The sequence below is a fragment of the Lolium rigidum genome, chromosome 7 (genome assembly GCF_022539505.1).
Source record: "Lolium rigidum isolate FL_2022 chromosome 7, APGP_CSIRO_Lrig_0.1, whole genome shotgun sequence".
NCBI lineage: Eukaryota > Viridiplantae > Streptophyta > Magnoliopsida > Poales > Poaceae > Lolium > Lolium rigidum.
Genome location: NC_061514.1, coordinates 361627631 through 361646884, shown reverse-complemented (window position 1 = coordinate 361646884; position 19254 = coordinate 361627631). Strand labels below are relative to the sequence as shown.

Genomic DNA, 19254 nt, shown 5'->3' with positions numbered 1-19254 from the left:
TTTCAGTAGCATCATGAGCAAACTCAACAATATAACTATCACATAAAGCATTCTTATCATGAGTCTCATGCATAAAATTATTACTCTCCACATAGGCATAGTCAATTTTATTAGTTGTAGTGGGAGCAAATTCAACAAAGTAGCTATCATTATTATTCTCATCATCAAATATAGGAGGTATAGTATCATCATAATTAAATTTATCCTCCATAGTAGGCGGCACCAAAAGACCACTATCATTATAATCATCATATATAGGAGGCAAAGTATCATCAAAGTAAATTTTCTCCTCAATGCTTGGGGGACTAAAAAGATCATGCTCATCAAAACCAGCTTCCCCAAGCTTAGAACTTTCTGTATCATTAGCAACAATGGTATTCAAAGTGTTCATACTAATATGTTCCATGGGTTTTTTAATTTTCGCATCAAACCATCCATGTCTTAAATCAGGAAATAGAATAAGAAGCTCATTGTTGTCCATTATGCCTAACTAGTGTAAACAAGAAACAAAAAGATGCAATTGCAGGATCTAAAGGAAATAGCTTCGAGCACACACACAACGGCAACGAGAAAAGTACTTTTACCCGGGACCGGAGTATGAGTGCCTTTTACCTTTCCTCCCGGCAACGGCGCCGTAAAAGTGTTTGATGTCTACGGGTGCTTCTATTCTTGTAGACAAGTGTTGGGCCTCCAAGAGCGAGAGGTTTGTAGAACGAGCAGCAAGTTTCCCTTAAGTGGATCACCCAAGGTTTATCGAACTCGTGGAGGAAGAGGTCAAAGATATCCCTCTCATGCAACCCCGCAACCACAAAGCAAGAAGTCTCTTGTGTCCCCAACACACCTAATAGGTGCACTAGTTCGGCGAAGAGATAGTGAAATACATGTGGTATGAATAAGTATGAGCAGTAGCAACGGCACCGTAAAAGTGCTTGCCGGCGTGCGATTGATGGTATTAATATTGCAGGAAGTACAGATGCAGTAAAACAGTAAACAAGCAGCGGTAGCAGTATTTAGGAACAAGGCCTAGGGATCATACTTTCACTAGTGGACACTCTCAATATTGATCACATAACAGAATAAATAGATAGATGCTAGACTCTACACTCTCTTGTTGGATGATGAACACCACTAACTGTGTAGGATTACATGAACCCTCAATGCCGGAGTTAACAAGCTCCACAATATTCGATGTTCATATTTAAATAACCTTAGAGTGCATGACAGATCAACATAACCAAACCAAGTACTAACATAGCATGCACACCGTCACCTTCACACTACGAAAGGAGGCATAGATCACATCAATACCATCATAGCAATAGTTAACTTCATAATCTACAAGAGATCACAATCATAGCCTACGCCAAGTACTACATGATGCACACACTGTCACCATTACACCGTACGGGAGGAATAAACTACTTTAATAACATCACTAGAGTAGCACACAGATAAATTGTGATACAAAACACATTGCAATCATAAAGGGATATAAATAAGCACTTCACTATGCCATTCATAACGAGTGAATAAGTATTCTGTGAAATATAGCTTAAGAGACCCACACGGTGCACACACCGTCACCTTTACACACGTGGGACAAGGAGTCTCCGGAGATCACATAAGTAAAACCCACTTGACTAGCATAATGACATCTAGATTACAAGCATCATCATATGAATCTCAATCATGTAAGGCAGCTCATGAGATTATTGTATTGAAGTACATAGGAGAGAGATGAACCACATAGCTACCGGTACAGCCCCGAGCCTCGATGGAGAACTACTCCTCCTCATGGGAGACAAGCAGCGTTGATGGAGATGGCGGTGGTGTCGATGGAGGAGCCTTCCGGGGGCACTTCCCCGTCCCGGCGGCGTGCCGGAACAGAGACTCCTGTCCCCCAGATCTTGGCTTCGCGATGGCGGCGGCTCTGGATGGTTTTCTCTGGTTTCGTCGAACGTGTTAGGGTTTTCGCGACGGAGACCTTAAGTAGGAGGAAGGGGCGGCGTCAGAAGGTCAACGAGGCGGCGACACAACAGGGGGGCGCGCCCCCCCCCCCTTGGCCACGCCGGCCTACTGTTTGGTGGGCCTGTGGCCCCCCTCTGGCGGCTCTCGGGTGTTCTGGAAGCTTCATGCAATCCTAAGATGCTGGGCGTTGATTTCGTCCGATTCCGAGAATATTTCCTTACTAGGATTTCTGAAACCAAAAACAAGCAAAAAACAAAGAACTGGCCCTTCGCATCTCGTCAATAGGTTAGTTCCGGAAAACGCATAAATATGACATAAAGTATGCATAAAACATGTAGATATCATCAATATTGTGGCATGGAACATAAGAAATTATCGATACGTCGGAGACGTATCAACGCATCACACCTTACACTTGGGGTTCCCAACGGGCGTGTGCTTTACGCGTCATCAGACCACTTTCTAGTTTTTTCATTCCTGTGATGGATACAATATTCTTCTTCAATTTATTCTTTTCACAAGGTCTATGAATTCCACAAAAATTAACATGCTTATAGGAAATAGCATTCTCAGAACTTTGAGCATGTTCATTGCAATCATTAACAACAATTTCATTTTCCATGCAAGTGTCTTTAAAAGGTTCATGATACATGTACCAATTTTCTTTAGGAACACTAATATGAGAAGCAAAGGCTCTATAGCAATCGATCATAATTTGAGAATCAAGACCATAATTATCACTAAGCTTTTGAAAACCTGCAGTTTCAATGAAAGACTTAATGCATTCATATTCATAGTTTATATCTGATTCTTTACCTTTATCGTTCTCCCAATCTTCAGTATTCTCCTGAATCCGATCAAGAAGGTCCCATTTAAACTCTTCTTTGTTGCGCGTGAATGATCCAGAACAAGTAGTATCCAACGAAGGTTTTATCTTGAAAAGAAAGTCTTGCATAGAAATTATCAATGATGATATTAACAGGAAGCTCATGAATGGGGAATTTGAGCATTAAAGACTTCAATCTCCCCCATGCTTGGGCAATACTCTCTCCATCATGAGGCCAGAAATTATATATGCGGTTTCGGTCTTTTTGAATTTCACTTGGAGGATAGAATTTAGAATAAAAGAGAGGTACAATTTTCCCCCAACCAATAGATCGACCATTCTTCAGCATCTTATACCATTCTGCAGCTCTGCCCTTCAGAGATATAGAGAATAGCTTCCTATTAACTTGGTCCTTTGAAATACCTGCATTCTCGAACAACTCACATAATTCATGTATAAAGAGTAAATGATCACTAGGATGGACAGTCCCATCTCTAAAATAGCAATTGTTCATAGCAAGTTCAACAATTTTCATAGGTATCTTGAAGGGAATACTTTCAGTAGGTGGATTTAAAATATCACAAGCATCATTAGAGTTATCGCATATGGGAGATAAAGTATTATCAGAGCAAATTTTCTCCCTAAAGATGGGAAGCTAAAAAGATCATAAGAACTAGCTTCCCCAAGCTTAGACTTTTCCATAGCATTAGCAGTAATTGCATTCATACTAATAACATTGCTACTATCATGCAAATAAGGTTCCATAGGTTTTTTAATTTTCGCATCACACAATTCATGTCTTAACTCAGGAAAAAGATTAAAAAGCTCACTGTTGTTTTCCATTATGCCTAACTAGTGAAAAATAAAAACAAGAAACAAAAAGATGCAATCGCAGGATCTAAAGGAAATAGCTTCGAGCACTTACACACCGGTAACAGTGCTAGGAAATAGCTTAGTAGTCGGAGGATGTGAATACCTTTTACCTTACCTCCCCGCAAGCGGCGCCGTGAAAATAGCTTGATGTCTACGCACGCTTCTATTCCCGTAGACAGGTGTTGGGCCTCCAAGAGCAGAGGTTTGTAGAACAGCAACAAGTTTCCCTTAAATGAATCACCCAAGGTTTATCGAACTCGGGGAGGTAGAGGTCAAAGATATCCCTCTCAAGCAACCCCGCAATTAAGATACAAGAAGTCTCTTGTGTCCCCAACACACCTAATACACTTGTCAGATGTATAGGTGCACTAGTTCGGCGAAGAGATAGTGAAATACAAGTAATATGCATGATTGTAAGTAGTAATTGCAATCTGAAATAACGATGGCAGCAAGCAAACATGTAACAGAACTTGTTGGAAACGGAATTTCAATGCTTAGAAACAAGGCCTAGGGATCATACTTTCACTAGTGGACACTCTCAACAATGATCACATAACTGAATAAATAAATGCTACTCTTAAACACTCTCTTGTTGGATAACAAACACCATTCATTGTGTAGGGCTACAAGAGCACCCTCAAGCCGGAGTAAACAAGCTCCACAACTTCATAAAGGAATCACACACGATGCGCACACTGTCACCGTCACACCGTGGAGAGTGAATCCGGAGTTCATATTAAAGTAACCTCTAGAGTGCATAATAGACAAGAGTAACATCTACATAATCAACTAGATTACAAAGCTCATGATCACATAAAGATCACACCATGGGAGAGAGAGATGAACCACATAGCTACCGGTAGAGCCCTCAGCCCCGGGGGAGAACTACTCCTGCTCATCATGGGAGACAGCAACGGTGATGAAGATGGCGATGGAGTCGATGGAGATAAATCTGGGGGCAATTCCCCGTCCCGGCGGCGTGCCGAACGGAGACTTCGTCCCCCGAAACGGAGTTTCGCGATGGCGGCGGCGCCCCTGGAGTCTTTCTGGAGTATGATTGATTGATATAGGGTTTTCGCGTCGCGAGAGATTATATAGGCGAAAGGGCAGCGTCGGTGGAGTCCCGAGGGGCCCACACCATAGGGTGGGGCGGCCCCCTCCCGGCCGCGCCGGCCGATGGGGAGGAGGCCCCGGGCCTCCTCTCGCCCGGCCCTTCCGGCTCCGTGAGTCTTCTGGCGAAATAGAATTTCTGTGATATTTATGGATTTTTTCGAGAACTTTGGTTTTTGGGCCTTTTCTGCAATAAACAGACATAATAAACAGAAACTGGCACTGTGGCATCTTGTTAATAGGTTAGTTCCGGAAAATGCATCAAAACGATATAAAGTATGGATAAAACATGTAGATATTGTCATAAAACTAGCATGGAACATAAGAAATTATAGATACGTTGGAGACGTATCACGCCACCAAAAACAAAGCAAGACCAGCAGCCCCCACGATGCTAGTCCCTCCCGCCGGATCACCAGGGAAGAGGACGGCGACGCGGAACCGTCACCGAGGGTGGAGGCCGTCACCGAATCCTCCATGGCTATTGACGGAGAGCATCAGGCCCCGACCAAGTAGCCATGCCGCCCGGCTTCCTCCACCGGCGCTTCATCACCTCCCATGGAACGCCGCCGCGGAAACCCTCTCCTCCCCCTCGTCTTTCGACGGAAGGTGCGCCGCCACCGGGGCTGTGGCCGGGGCCGGGGCTGGCAGCAGCGGCGGCTGCTCGGGGCGGGGCGGACGGATCCTCCGTCGCCGCCCGGGAGAGGGGCGGGAGAGGAGGATGGCGATGGCTAGGTCAGGAGTTAAAGAGGTTTACTGATCCACGGGAATTCCTATAGCTATCTCTTCTTGGTCTACATTTCTCTCACAAGTTTATTGAGGTACAAAAGTATTTTAGGTTTTGTACCAGCGCGTTTAAAAAGTAGTCGACCTATTTGAGTTCAATAGAACGTTATGGGTGGGGTGTGGAACATGTGCGCCGATGCTCTGATAAGTAGCTTATCAGTTTCTCTTTTCTTTTCCTTCTCGAGATACACCACTGCACTGATAAGCTTGCTGCTACCCCAATAAAATCCTATAATAATTGGCATCCGAATATCTCAATGATGTGTCAGTTGTTGATGACAATATATGACAGAGAGAAGCCCATGATCGTGGAGCAGATAGCGACCATCGAGACGCCAGTGTTCAACGGACCAGATATGATGAAGGTGTGCGTACCGTTTGCGCGGTTCATTTGGTGTGCGTTTGGTAGCCTGCATTGATTTCTTGCACCACTGCGTCAGTGAGATGGGCCTCCCTGCGCGTCGCGAACAGGCCATGGGCCATGAAAGGTGGGTCGTTTGGTAGCATGTGTGGCCTTCTCTGCGACGGAGAGGGAAGCTAGGCCCCATTGTTTGGTTGCCCGTTTACAGTACTTTCTTCCCTGCTCGTGCAACTCACAACCTGTTTGGTTGCAGATAGAAAAGTGTTGTGGTAACCACTTTACTTAGAGTGGTGAGGTTACCTAGTATGGAATAACAACACATCTAAGATCCAGTTTATCACAAAAGGTGCTGCTAATACACAACTACTTAGCTAGTGGGCGATGCATCATGAGCGAAGCAACTACTTCGTGATGCATCACATGTTCATCACACGAGGGGTTAGTATGTACCACCTCGAACATGTTCATCATTATAGACCGGGGATCAGGTTGTAGCAAGTCCTAGCTAATGGAGGGATACAAGATCACCTCCCAAAATTAGCAGATCATGACGAAGGAAGCAGAAGCACTAAGCAGGAAACTGGTTGCGGAGCCAGGTCCTCCGGTGGCTGCAGCTTACGGCACTCGGCATACTCAGTTTCATTGTCTAAAAAGAAGTCGATAGCCCTCACCAGCAAGTTAGGCTGAAACAGATGCGCCTTGCACACAAACCGGGGCGTGAAGATCATCTTCATCTGAGCGTAGTTCGTGATCGGACGTACTGATGGTGCTTCGGGTAGCGCTGCAATCCACAAGGAACAACTGTTAGTGCGGACGATATTCACATATATACTTTCAGATCTATGCACATATATACTTTCAGATCTATGTAGGAACTCAATGAGTCTTCGTACCTGGATGTACTCATCCGCCGTCTCTTCATCACCGCTATGGAAGCAGCAACCATCTTCGCTCCAGTCCAGAATGCGATCGGTTTTCATCTTCATAATGACGCTCCACTTCGTCCTCCAGTTTTTGATGTGGTTGTATAGCTGAAGAGTGGTGACATGTACACCAGCGAATGCAAGAACATCTGCAGATACCTTCTTCATATGCTGCTCCTTGAATCCCATGTTGAAGCACACGCCGCTACGGACGAGCTGAACCAACTGGTTCAGCACAAACTCTGATAGCTCAGGTTTCCAAACCATGACTGGTTTGCTTGCAATCAGACATGGCTGAGCATTCACAGTAGGCGCAGACAGATCAGGGGAGCCCAAAGGTATGATCGCTTACATTACAAACACTAGCAGATCAATGAACTACCGCTACCACATCGACATCCATAAGCACTAGCAGATCAATGAACTATCACCACTACCAGTACCACATCCACATCCACATCCACATCCTTAAGCAGTACCACATCAATGAACTACCACTACCACATCAATGAACATCGAGATAAGTAAGAGCGGCCTTACAGTCAAAAGAGCCACACGCAGCACCGAGGTCGGGGAAGCAGGGGATCCTGGCGAAGATGCAGCCAACACCACCGTCCTAGTGGAGTCAACGGCGACAACGATCCCCATGGTAGAGTCAGATGCAACCTGGACAACCTCCACAACCTCGACCGGTGACGAAGGAATATCCTACAATGGATTCGTTCAGACCCCCCTTGTGTATCCAAAAGATCTAGATCTAAGGCTAGGATTTGCAGAAGCTTACCACAACCGAAGTCATCGACGCAGAGGAAGAAGATGACCATCTGCGGCCAGTAGCCGCCGCCATAGCCGCCGTCGCCGCCGCAAGCCTCGCCGACCGTGCGGGTGAGGTAGAGCCGGCCATGTCGCTATATCGGGAACGGTGGATGAGCTCGAAATGGGGGATTTGGATTTGCCGGTGAGAGAGCCGCCCCTATATACGGTGGCGAAAATTCAAGCGCGGTGACCGAATTCATCCAGCCGAGATTTCGCCGTCCCGCGCGAGCCCCCGCCATCTCTCGGTGGCTCTGCGAGGACGTGATATTCTCCAGTTCTGTGGGTGGTTCGCTAAAAACGGCCGAACCAGGCGTTCCTCCAGGACCTGCCGAGGATGCTTTGAGAAGCAGTTCCTGCAAAAAACGCGGATTTATCCGTATAACTAAGAGCATCTCCAGCCGCGTCCCCCAAACCGTCCTCCAAAGGAATTTGGAGCGCGCCGGACAAAAAAACCGTTCCAGCCGCGTCCCCCAAAGCCCATTTTTGTCCGGCGGCCCGATACGGTGTCCGGCGCCCCGAGCCCGTCCCCGTCCCACAGGGGACGCTCCGGGGACGCCGGGACACACCGAAAGCGAGGCGAACCGACGCGGGCCCGACGCGTCGCCGGCTCGGACGCTCAGCCGCCGCCTACGTAGCGACGGTGCGGTTGCCGGGAAGCGGAACCATCGCATTGGCAACCGCGTCGACGACGCGGCAACCGCCGGAATGGAGTCGGGACTCCTCGGAAGAGCAACCGCTGCTCTTTTCGACTTCGCGCCGCCGTTCATCCGCGCTCAATAAGACCCGTACGTCGGCGCTTTTGGATCTTCACCGGCCGCATCCGACACCTCCGAGCGACGATGAGCTACATCTTCGAGCTCCCGTCCGACACCTCCGGCCGAGGGAAAGCCTGCCGGATGGCGCCATTGGTGGGAGAAAGCTCGGACGCCCAGCAGCGGCGACGACTCCCTCCCGCCACTTGACAGCGCGGAGGAATGGCTGGGCGTGGAGGAGGACGCGGAGGAAGAAGGGTCAGAGGAGGCGGCGGTGGCCGTGCGAAGGCGGAGGCGGACGCGAAGGCCAATACCGCCAAGGCCAAGGCGCAGCCGGCGAGCACCGGCGACAACGAGGAGGACTCCGACGCGTTGGCCGACACCGCCTCTTCGGAAGAGGTGACGAGCAGGAAGCCGTGATGACGACGACGAGGCGGGGCCATCATCGAAGAAGAAGAAGTAGTAGTTAATTTATATGTAATTTAATTATGTTTTTTCGAAGTTTTATATGTATTTTGTTTATGTTGAACCGATTTGAATATTAGTAAAGAGTTTTATTATATCTATTTAAATTATTTTTAATGTTTGGGGGCGGCGTTTGGGGGACGCGACTGGGGAGCGACGTCCCCAAAGGCGACACGAACGAAATACGTCCCCTAAACGCTCAATCCGGCGCGCTTTGGGGGACGGTTTGGGGGACGCGGCTAGAGATGCTTTAAACAGGCCGAAAAAAGTTGAATCGATACGAACCAAGACACCAAAGGCGCCCTTGATCCTCGTCGCGCCCGGCCGCGCGTCGTCCGGCCGCTCATCGCCTCTACTTGTCTCCGATAGGCACGCCTCCTGTGACAGGCCACTGCAGCTAAAGCCATGTAGTTGAGCAGGACGGAGTGGATAGACGTGGACACGACCGAAAAGCCAAGATATGCGGGACGGAGGGGCGCACCTTCGAGCATGCAACTGAACTGCTACGACGGGTTGCTAGCTACTCTGCTGCAGCTGCAAGCAGGCAGTCAGGCAGGAGCAGCCTTCCACGCTCCTTGGGCAGGCCATGGTCATGTGCCGTCTCCCAGCTACCTCCCCGCGCTTGTCTCGCTCGCTCTCCTCCCTGCGCTACCCAGACCCCAGACCCCAGTGCGTGAGCTGGTCGCAGTAACTTGCTGCACCCACTGTAGCCGGAAGCGTTGTGCCGCTGCGCGCCTCGCGTGGTCGCGTGTCATGCCGATCCATCGCGCCAGCTACCTAGGCTTGATTGGTTGCTCGTAGGGTTTTCATGTATCGGTAGAATTTGGCTAAGTGAAAGTTGTGTGTCAACATACAATCTCTATTCTATGTGGTGCAACTTAATTGATTGCTAGTAATTTCTCCCGGCCATGGTTGGTGAAGCCAAGTTCTCGTTGTTTGGTCGCCTAGAAATTGCGTTTCGAGAAATGGACGGTCCTTTGGTTACATCATGTTTCCCCGACACGGTAACCTCGTAGCCTTTGTGGCGAGCTTACCTAGTTAACAAACAATGCCTACAAAGTGTTCGACGCAATAGCAAAAAAGACGACGACAACTGTAAATCACATAATTAGCAACGCTAACATAGTTTTAGCAGAGGATCAAAGTTTTAGCAGTGGATCATAGTGTTGCACCATGAGTTTATGAACAACTGCTCGTGATCAACCGAGAGGTTACATAAGTACTACATCACAAAATATACAGACTTAGCATCAGTTTAGATCAAACCTAGCTACACCTAAAATATAGATCATGGATGTGATGTTCATCATCAGCACCAGAACAAGCACGCCAACAAGCACCCAATGCTCAGGCTCCTCAAATGTAGTACTTCCTCAGGAAGGCAGTAAACCAAGCCATCATGTCTTTAGGAGTCATGACAAGATACATGTTGGCATGTATCTTGTGATCCAGGCTGAGAGCATGGTGGATCGCAGAGGGAGAGATCGGACCTGCTGGAACACGCCTGGTGTAGATGATCTTCATCCGAGCTCTCTATGGGCTTGTTGATCAAATTAGCTCGTTGTTAGGGTGAGTCTGCAAGTAAGAGGTTAGTTAGTTGTTGGTCATTTGTAAGCTAACGACTTGGTGAATGAACTGGAACAGGAGGTGCATTGATCCTACCTTGATGTGGACAAAGTAGTCATCGTCATCCATCATTATAGTTGTTGTCTTCTCCAACCAACGCATATTTTCAAGCTTTTTGATGTTCATGACATGAAACTGTTGACGTGTGCAAGTAGATTGCCTAGCCATTTTCATCAGTTTGGACTTTTGGTTCAAGTGGCTAGTGCATGAAGCTTAACATGGTATCAGAGCCAGGTTGGTCCTCCTTCTCTTCTAGTCCGTACGGACGTTTTTTTTTTACGCTTGTTCCGGCTGCCGGCTCATTCCCCAGGTCTCGAGTTCAAATCCTGGCTTTCACAATTTATTCTAAAAAAAATCCCCGCAGCCTCCTGCCGTGTGTATCCGGCCTCCCGCTGCTTCTTTCCTGCCGTGTGTATCCGGTCTTCCGCTGCCTCTTTGCCTCTCTACACGTGTTGACTTGTCTTCTCGTCTCCCCGTCACACGTGAAAGGGGGTGTTGACCTGTACAAGTAGATTGCCTAGCCGTTTCCATCAGTTCGAACTTTTGGTTCAAGTGGCTAGTGGATGAAGCTTAACAGAAACCACCTTCCTCTCCAGTGTCGTAGATGGTTGTAGATCTTGTCATGTCCAACATCACGACCACTAATAGCTTTAAGTTGCACCAGCTTGAATCCCTCTTCCATTGGCACCCCGTTCTTGATAAACCCACACACAATGTTCAACACGAAGGTGGACAAGGCAATAAGCCATACCATAATGTGCCTCTTCCTAACCGGGCAGTCACTATCAGCCACCGGGATGTACCGGAGCGGCACCGCCGATAACACCTTGTTCACCAACAGAGATGGCGAGCTCGCGTCCTACAGACCAAATCAAAGAATCGTAGAGGCAAAACAAAGGTAAGCAAGCACCTTATAAGAATGCACACTAACAATCTTTATGACCAGCACTTTACTAAGAAAGTACACTAACAAACTATGAAAATTAGACAACACGGTGCTCGACGCAACTACACCGCCTCCTGATTGAAGCAAACTATCCAAGCCTTGCAGATCTAAGCTACCAAATCTAGATCTAATCAAAACTCCCAGATCCAAGATAGGGTTCTATGGTAATTATAATGATCTGACAGTTTGATGCAGCGAAGAAAGTTGACGACATGTCTGCGAGGACGACGAAGATGACCTGTAGAGGCGGAGCTCCACCGGTCCGAGACTCTCCCTTATCTAGACGTCGATGAGAATCTTGGCGAGACGGAAAGCTCGAATTGAGGGAAAATGGTGGCGTGACTTTTGGAGGTGGTGGGGCGGTGTAACTCGTACACGCGTGACCTCCCATCATCGTTCCCTCACACGAGCTTGGCGCTAAATTTCCCCACCTAGTGCGAGAAGAAGTTGTCTTGCTAGGCATGGTTGAATCGGGCGTGCCCCCTCATACAGGCTCTAGGGTGCTTTAAATTTCATGTGATGTAGGAAATCTTTTTTCTCTTGGGCAACCAAACGAGCCATTTTCTTCTCCCCGGAAGCGAGAAACAACACTACGAGCAACCAATCACGCCCCTACCCACTCCGAACACGGCCCTAAGCTTGATGAGATTCGTTCGGGGCCACGGAAAGAAAGAGTCTGAGGTGTATGCAAATTTAGAAGGAAAAAATGATGTAAACATCAAAATAGTCTGAAACATGAATGCTATGATTCTAACACGATAGATCGGTGACATACTTGAATATAAGAATAACCTAAAAACATAGCGAGAATGAATCTACAATGACGTAGAAAATTCCTTGGCAATGGAAAATCTCTACCCTTTTTAAAAAGAAAAATTATGGGTTTTATTTTTATTAATTATCGATTAAAACTTTGGAACTCCCTCACTCAATGCAGTACATCATTAAATCGTCAAGAATCCATCACCAACATCTTTTTTTTGAACTCGATCTTCACAATCTTTTTTTCTCCAAAGCACTTTCAAATGTTGTCATCGTCACCGCTAAAAGCAATGCATGCCCAATTAGGCTATAAACCACAGGGAACATGACATGACGTTGAACTATGAAAACAATCTTAAAAGTATTCAATTCTAGGAGTATGAAAATGGAATAGCTCAAGGTTATCTTGTATATGCTCATGCTCATAATAAGAGCAATGATAAATCTCTATAAGAGACGAGCAATCTTATTCGCACTAAACCTAGAAAATGAGTCTGTCGAGTCAAGGCAAGACAAGGTCTGAACCAACTCTAAAGAGATAGCTCATTAAAATGATGGTTAAAATTGATGTTAGTAATGTCTATAACAACATAGAAGTGTTCATAATATAAAAAGACAACAGTGATATTGTGGCTTTCCCTCGTTCTTTATTACCCCCATTTTGTTACCATCTCATTCCTTCTTAGGATTGATATGTCATTTTCTACCCAAATTGACATCTTCAAACAAGGTTCTTAATCATTGTTTCTCCAATTGAGCAAAACTGTTCTCACATGCTTAACCAAAGATATTAACTGAAGCTAGGCTGCGATCTCACTAACATGAGCGTCAGTTGCTGAGCTGAGCAAGAAACAAATAGCCGCAAACTAACTTTGGCTCTAGTGGTTAGGTTCCTTGTGGTGGAACCAGCTCACTCAGGTTCAAGTCCTAGATTTAGCATGGGTGTTTACATTTACCTGAATTAATTTCAGGATTATCGACGCTTTGCTTTTAGTGGTAGGTGACGTGTCCGTCAACAGCAAGACGCCAATGGTGGCTTCGTCAAACTCAATATATACCGACTCGGTCCCTCGAATGTGCTCATAGAGGTAGGATATGCGTGCATGTGCTCATAGGGGTGAGTGTACGTGCGTGTTTGTGAAGGTTATACTGTGTTCTTAAAAAAAAAGAAACAGATAGCCGAGCCGAGGAACACAGAAGCTATGCAGGCAGCCTTAGTGATAATGACCTTACATTCATGGCATTAATAAGCTGTCCGTAACGGTAAGCTCTAAAGGCCCCCGAGCCCTTTTAGGTAAAGCCTAAGCCTTTTGGCAGATTTTCTTCAATTCGAGAGGGAGCGAGCCTGCTCCAAACTGCTCATCACGGTCGACGACCTCATCACCCCAGATCTGGTGCCCTTTAAAGGGAAGACACGCTGATGGCTCTGCGTTTTTCACCCTATACTGATTGCGTTCTGATCTGCATTGGCATTATGGTATACTGTAGAAGGAGAGAATAGAGAAAAGTCTCTCGTCTCCAATTCTGCCCATAGGTTTTTTCATTGCGATCGAGTGCATATATACATCGTTTGATGTTCGATCATAGAAAAAGACTCAACTGTATAGATACATCGTCGTGAATTCTGGTTCGCCGTGGTCCTAATTCTGAGATGTGTCTCCTACTCAACAACATCATGTTGGTTGCTTCAAAGCTCTAAACGAACATAACAGATAGGACTCTCACAATACCTAGTTTAGTAGTTTTTTTTTCTCGATATGAGATGCTATATTACTCATAAGTAGCATGGCAAAGATACAAAACAAACGAGGTTACAACTGCAAAGATAGGATGCACATACTCGCATAAACCAACAAAACAAAATGCGAAAACAAGTACGTCTTACGAAGCTCTTTTATGGTGGTGGAGGATCAATCCGTAAATCACACAGCCATCGGCGTGGGATAAAAATCTCCGTCACCGTCACCGTGTCCTCCAACCATGTATACTTCAATACATCCATAAATATGTCTTTCATTTTTCACACGTTGTAGAGACGAGCATGAATGGAGTAAACTTGAACATCGGTAGACCTGCATAAGAGAAGAAAAATAATCTTACCTTTTTTAAACCTTGTCATTTTCACGTAGCCAAAGTGACCATATTACGACAAGCGCTCTGACATAATAAATTATATACTCCTACCCGAAATTACTTATAGCAATTTTGTCGATACGCAAATATCTAAACGTGTTTTAGTATATAAATATGTGTGGATATAGGTCTGTGCGTATTCAGCAATACTTGGAGGATACAAACTAGAAACTACTTGGATTATTGACCATTTAGAACGAGCAAGAAGAATATACTTCATAAAAAAAATACAACACTTGCTCTACCTCTATCTACGTATGAGGCAAGTACGTATAAAATTTGAACGTAACGGTGGCAACCCACTCCAACGCAATGATTTGAACGTGTCCACGCATGGCGACCACATACAAGCAGTCGATTTATTGCACAGTGACTCGAGTAGAACATGCCGACCGGCTGCACGAGCAATAGATGATACTCATGTAAAAAGCCCGGCCACCACGGTCCGGTCGGGGGTGCGTCAACGCAAATCGCCACGAAATTTCCGGTGAAAAAAGGGTCGAGCTACACCCGCGCTGGCACATGTTAAACGCGGCATAATGCCACCCATCAAAATGTCACGTCCTAACCTATGTTCAACACAGTCCTCGACTTCATTCTTTTTAGAAAAGACATCTAAAGGGCCTCTCATATGTGATGTTCAAAACAGAAGACAATACAAGCGATAGACAACAAGATACAAAATGACCAGTAAAAATTTAAAATCATACTGGTCGTCTTCGTCCTTCACTTGCTCGTGGTTCGCCGGAGGTTGAATAATACATTGAACAGACTATAGGGATATAGGGACACCTACAAATGTCGTCGCCATACAAGACTTTGAAGACCACAATAGCCAATTAGCATGGACAGCGAGATGTAGTAGTCACAGATGGAACATCGTCTGGGAAGGCACCCCACGCAGTACGGGCTTGCAATACTTCACCACCAGTCCAGAGGGTTGAAGAAATCGGACCTTGTTGTAGAGGAGAGCGGGAGAAGATGTCAAAGTCGGCATACCAATAACCATCAATTTGTTTCTCTTGGTGGAGGCACCGATGGTCAAGATCTAAAGTGAACCAAACGATCTGGCGGCAAAATCTCTCATGGACCCTTCGTTATTGTCGATAAGGATGCCCTTGAGGTAGGGAGAAGCCCGAGAGACCTTATTTCTATGTGCCATTGCCTCCATAGACACAAAAACCAACAGAGAACATGACCTACAAGGCATGCTAAGAGGACGGGTCCGTACTCCTCTAGGCATCGGTGTGGCAACCAGACGGAAGAGGGGATGGTAGGGATGCAATCGACCGGACCCGATTTTTCTATTGCCGTATCATATACCATATTTTCTCCATTGATACGAAGCATATCGAATAATGACCGGTTGCGTATTAGAATATGGATATACAGGACCGCTGAAACGAAAATAGGGCGGAATAAAATTAATCGATATGTACGCGGATATTTAAGCTGGCAAAACAATACAATCATTTTTTTAATCACATGAGCAACATAGGTTCATGTGGCCGCAATAGCCCAACACAAGGGGCTAAGATTTCACCAACACATGCTTCAATAGCCTAGAATCACATTAAGTTTCAACTCTGTATTCGATAAATGACTAAGTAGTTCAAAAAAATTCTAAGAAGAGGTCCCCACTCCTCTGGCTGATTGTCGAAAGAGGAATTGGGGAGTAGAATGGCAATGTGGACGGAGCTTTGGCCGCCGCGGCTAGGGGTGAGAATCTGGTATAGTTGTTTTGCTTGTCATAGTCATGCTTAAATTGGAAAAGAATTGTTCAAAAAAAAATTGGAAAAGGAAAAAAGTTAAGAACGATTATAGGAGAAAAGAAAAAGAAAAGCAGAAATGTTGGAGCGAGCGTTGCAACATTTGGGGCACATGTGGTGACTATGTCCGGCCCTTCTTTTTCGCCATGGAAAGCGCGGTAGCACGCGTAAAACAGTTTTACCGTGGACCGAGCAATTTACCTACGTCTGTGTCCACATGTCAGTTACCAAAGGAGCCCGTGCGTGGTGTCATGAGAGCGGTTTCGCGTCTACGACGCTATACGCATACGCATGTACGTACGTTACGTGTACGACGCGCTATATATACGTGCGTACGTCTACAGCAGCATGCAGCTTGCATGAGCTGAGGCGGGAGCCAGCAGGGCGTGGGCCAAGATGGTGCCACGTGTAGGCCATCTACCGGAGGGCTCTGCCCGTAAAGGTAACGTCCAAGGCTGCTGCTGCTGCCCGTTTCCGTCCCGACAGGTGGCTTTTGGCCGTTTCCACGTTGACTGCACTCCGTTTCCTCCTTTTCTTAAACCCAAAAAAGCTCTAGATTTCTCAGCAGCTCATGGCCGTTCTCAGATCTATCCTGAAGTTGGGGTTTCCACCGAAAAATTCGAAGTACTGCACAAATTTCACAATCTTCTACATGTTAAGGAATTTCAAATTCTACCCGCAAAAAAAAGGAATTTCAGTTTCAAACATGAAACTACAGGGGAAATTCTATTCAAATTTTGCCAATGTTAAGTAACCAAGGGGACAGGAGTCATGAGCGCATGATTTTGTTCTTATTTCCAGCAACAAAACATGATTGTTGTTTCCTCCTTCCTCATCCCAATATGTCCAGCCACCACTCTAGCATCTACCCCTGCCGCAAAAATCACTCCTACTAGCGCTAGGCCACCACCCACGAAACGAACAAAAAAAAAATCACCATAAAAATAAAATAAACGACAGCTACCACCACCGGTTCTCTTCTCCAATCTGCGTCCCCGCTTTACCTCGAGAAGACTAAAATAGAAGAAAAATTCGGGAAGAAAAAAGAAGAGTGAATCCTTGACTCTTCCAGCTGTCACTGACGCCCCGTCGAGCCATCATCCTGCCGCCGCACGCCGCGCCTACCCCCACCGGGAGGGCGGCCCCATGCACCGCTTCTTCGCATCGGCCACCGATCCCACCGTCCGGTCGCTCTCCGAGCTCGCGCTCCGGTAGTGGCCGTGCCCCAGCACCGTCACCGGCGTGTCACCGCTCGCCGTCACCGCCGTCCCGATGCCAATGCCGCACGCCGCCGCCATCGCCTCGCCGCACTCCCGTAGCTTCTCCTGGACGAACACACAGCGGAAATCAGCTCATAATCTTTCACAGATCTTTGGAGTGTTACAATTATGATCTTTGGGCAGTAGCATGCGGTGCCTGGTAATCATTGTGAGAGCAGACGAAATTATTAACTCCGGCGAGGTCGAGCGGCGAGAAAACAACAAAGTTTAGCAGGCGGGTCAATCGCTGCTGCGCTTTGGGTCCAATTCACGAGGGGAAATAACTACGCAAAGGTAAACAGTGCTACTAGCAGGAGTAAATTAAACACAGAGAGGCGATCTGGAGTGTGTTTGACGCGGCAGATAAATCATCGTGGGTTAGTGGAGAATTATGCAGGGTTTAGCGGAAAATGTGGGTAAAATGTGCGATCATGCTCACGCTATTTACAAAGGGGCAGGCGGCCACGGCGGCGTGGAAGGCGGGGAGGTGGGCGCCGGCGACCTCTCCGGCGGCGGCGAGCAGCGCTGACGCGGCCACCACGGACGCCGGGTACTCGGCCATCTTCACCTCTGCAAAACAGAGCAACCAGCTGATGAGCGCCCAATGTTGGAATCTGACGGCAAACCCGTTTGTTGTTTTTCCCGCATTGTGGCATGCGCCGGCGCGGCGCGCGCGCACGTACGTACCGGGCTGGGCGCGGATGAGGAGGTCGACGGCGCGGTTCCTGACGGCGTCGAGCAGGGGCGGGCTCCGCGGCGGCGGGAAGCACGCTGAGAGGAAGAAGCCGAGGAACGCGAGCGGCGTCACGGACCGCGCGCGCCACTCCAGCGCGCCCAGCACCACCCGCTCCATGCGCCGGATCGTCGCCGCGTCGAACATGAACTCCTCGTCCCTCTGCACCGCACGCACACACGCTTGATGGTTAACTAACTAATCCCCCCACGAATATCGCAGCAGCAGCAGCAAAAGAATGAAGGAAACCGTCGTACCTGGATGTCGGCGACGGAGATCGCGGCGGCGCGCTGCATCTTGGCGGCGACGGAGAGGCAGCTGATGGCGAGCAGCCGCGGCGCCCACGTCTTGTGCTCGAACTGCGCCGAGAAACCACGGGGGGCAAGCAAAGATCAGACCGGATTCTGGCGCAAATCTTGGCAGGAAATACGCCACCTTTCGCGTGCTTACCGGCAATTGGCGCTTGGAGAGGAACCGATCCACGTAGTTGAGAGCGAGGTAGGCGACCCGCGGGTGCGCGGCGAGCTCGCCGTCGTAGCGCACCTGGGCCAAGAGCAAGAACCGGGCCGATCAGATCAAAATAGGAAGGGGATGCGCGCGCCGTCTAGTAATCCGCAAAGAAAGAAAGAAAGAACCACAAAGTAGAAGAGGAAATGGCGGCGGGCCCCTTTACCTTGGAGATGAATCCGGCGGCGTCGCGGCGGGCGGCGGAGGCGGCGGCGGACACGGAGGGCGAGTGGTGGCCCTCGGCGTCGAGGAGGCTGGCGATCGGCTCGTCGGCGGGGCTGGTGAATGGGTTCTCGAGGTCGAACTCGTTGTCGTACTCGTACGCGTACTCCTCCATGGCTGCGTCCGTCCGTACGAGGAAAGCCCAAGAACACGCCAAGAAGCGCAGGCAGGCTGGGGCTTTATGGGGGAGAGGAAGGCACCATTGCTGCTACGCAGTGTGGTAGGAGTACTAGCTAGCTCTGTCTGGTTGGGGAGATGGCCTTTAATAAGGGAACCGTCCGTCGGGGGCCGGGGACAATGGCACGAAAGCTCTGGATTTGGGGTTCTTTTTGTAAAGATCGGGAAGACGACGAGGCCCGAGATGGCATGGAGGAAGAAAGGTACCCTGGTCTTGGTGGACGAGGAGCAGCCAAGGGA

At 47.8% G+C, this 19254-nt stretch overlaps 1 protein-coding gene across 1 annotated transcript; it reads right to left on the bottom strand.

Annotated features, from left to right (window-relative positions):
- Positions 1-16972: 16972 nt before the first annotated feature.
- LOC124669741 (cyclin-D6-1-like) lies at positions 16973-19051 on the bottom strand. The gene is made up of 6 exons (XM_047206297.1): positions 18782-19051; positions 18559-18651; positions 18366-18467; positions 18063-18270; positions 17815-17945; positions 16973-17441 (listed from the first exon to the last, which is right to left on the bottom strand). The coding sequence occupies exons 1-6, from the start codon at positions 18950-18952 to the stop codon at positions 17238-17240; spliced, it is 909 nt and encodes a 302-aa protein (XP_047062253.1). The 5' UTR covers positions 18953-19051; the 3' UTR covers positions 16973-17237.
- Positions 19052-19254: the final 203 nt, after the last annotated feature.

What these genes read in the sequence shown, in the direction of transcription:
- LOC124669741 (XM_047206297.1), bottom strand. Translation starts at nt 18,952, where the DNA reads ATGGAGGAGTACGCGTACGAGTACGACAACGAGTTCGACCTCGAGAAC. An exon ending in TCTCCGTCGCCGACATCCAG is followed by an intron (nt 18,271 to 18,365) that starts GTACGACGGTTT and finishes CGTGCGGTGCAG; the next exon opens with AGGGACGAGGAGTTCATGTT. An exon ending in CCTGCCCCTTTGTAAATAGC is followed by an intron (nt 17,442 to 17,814) that starts GTGAGCATGATC and finishes GTGTTCGTCCAG; the next exon opens with GAGAAGCTACGGGAGTGCGG.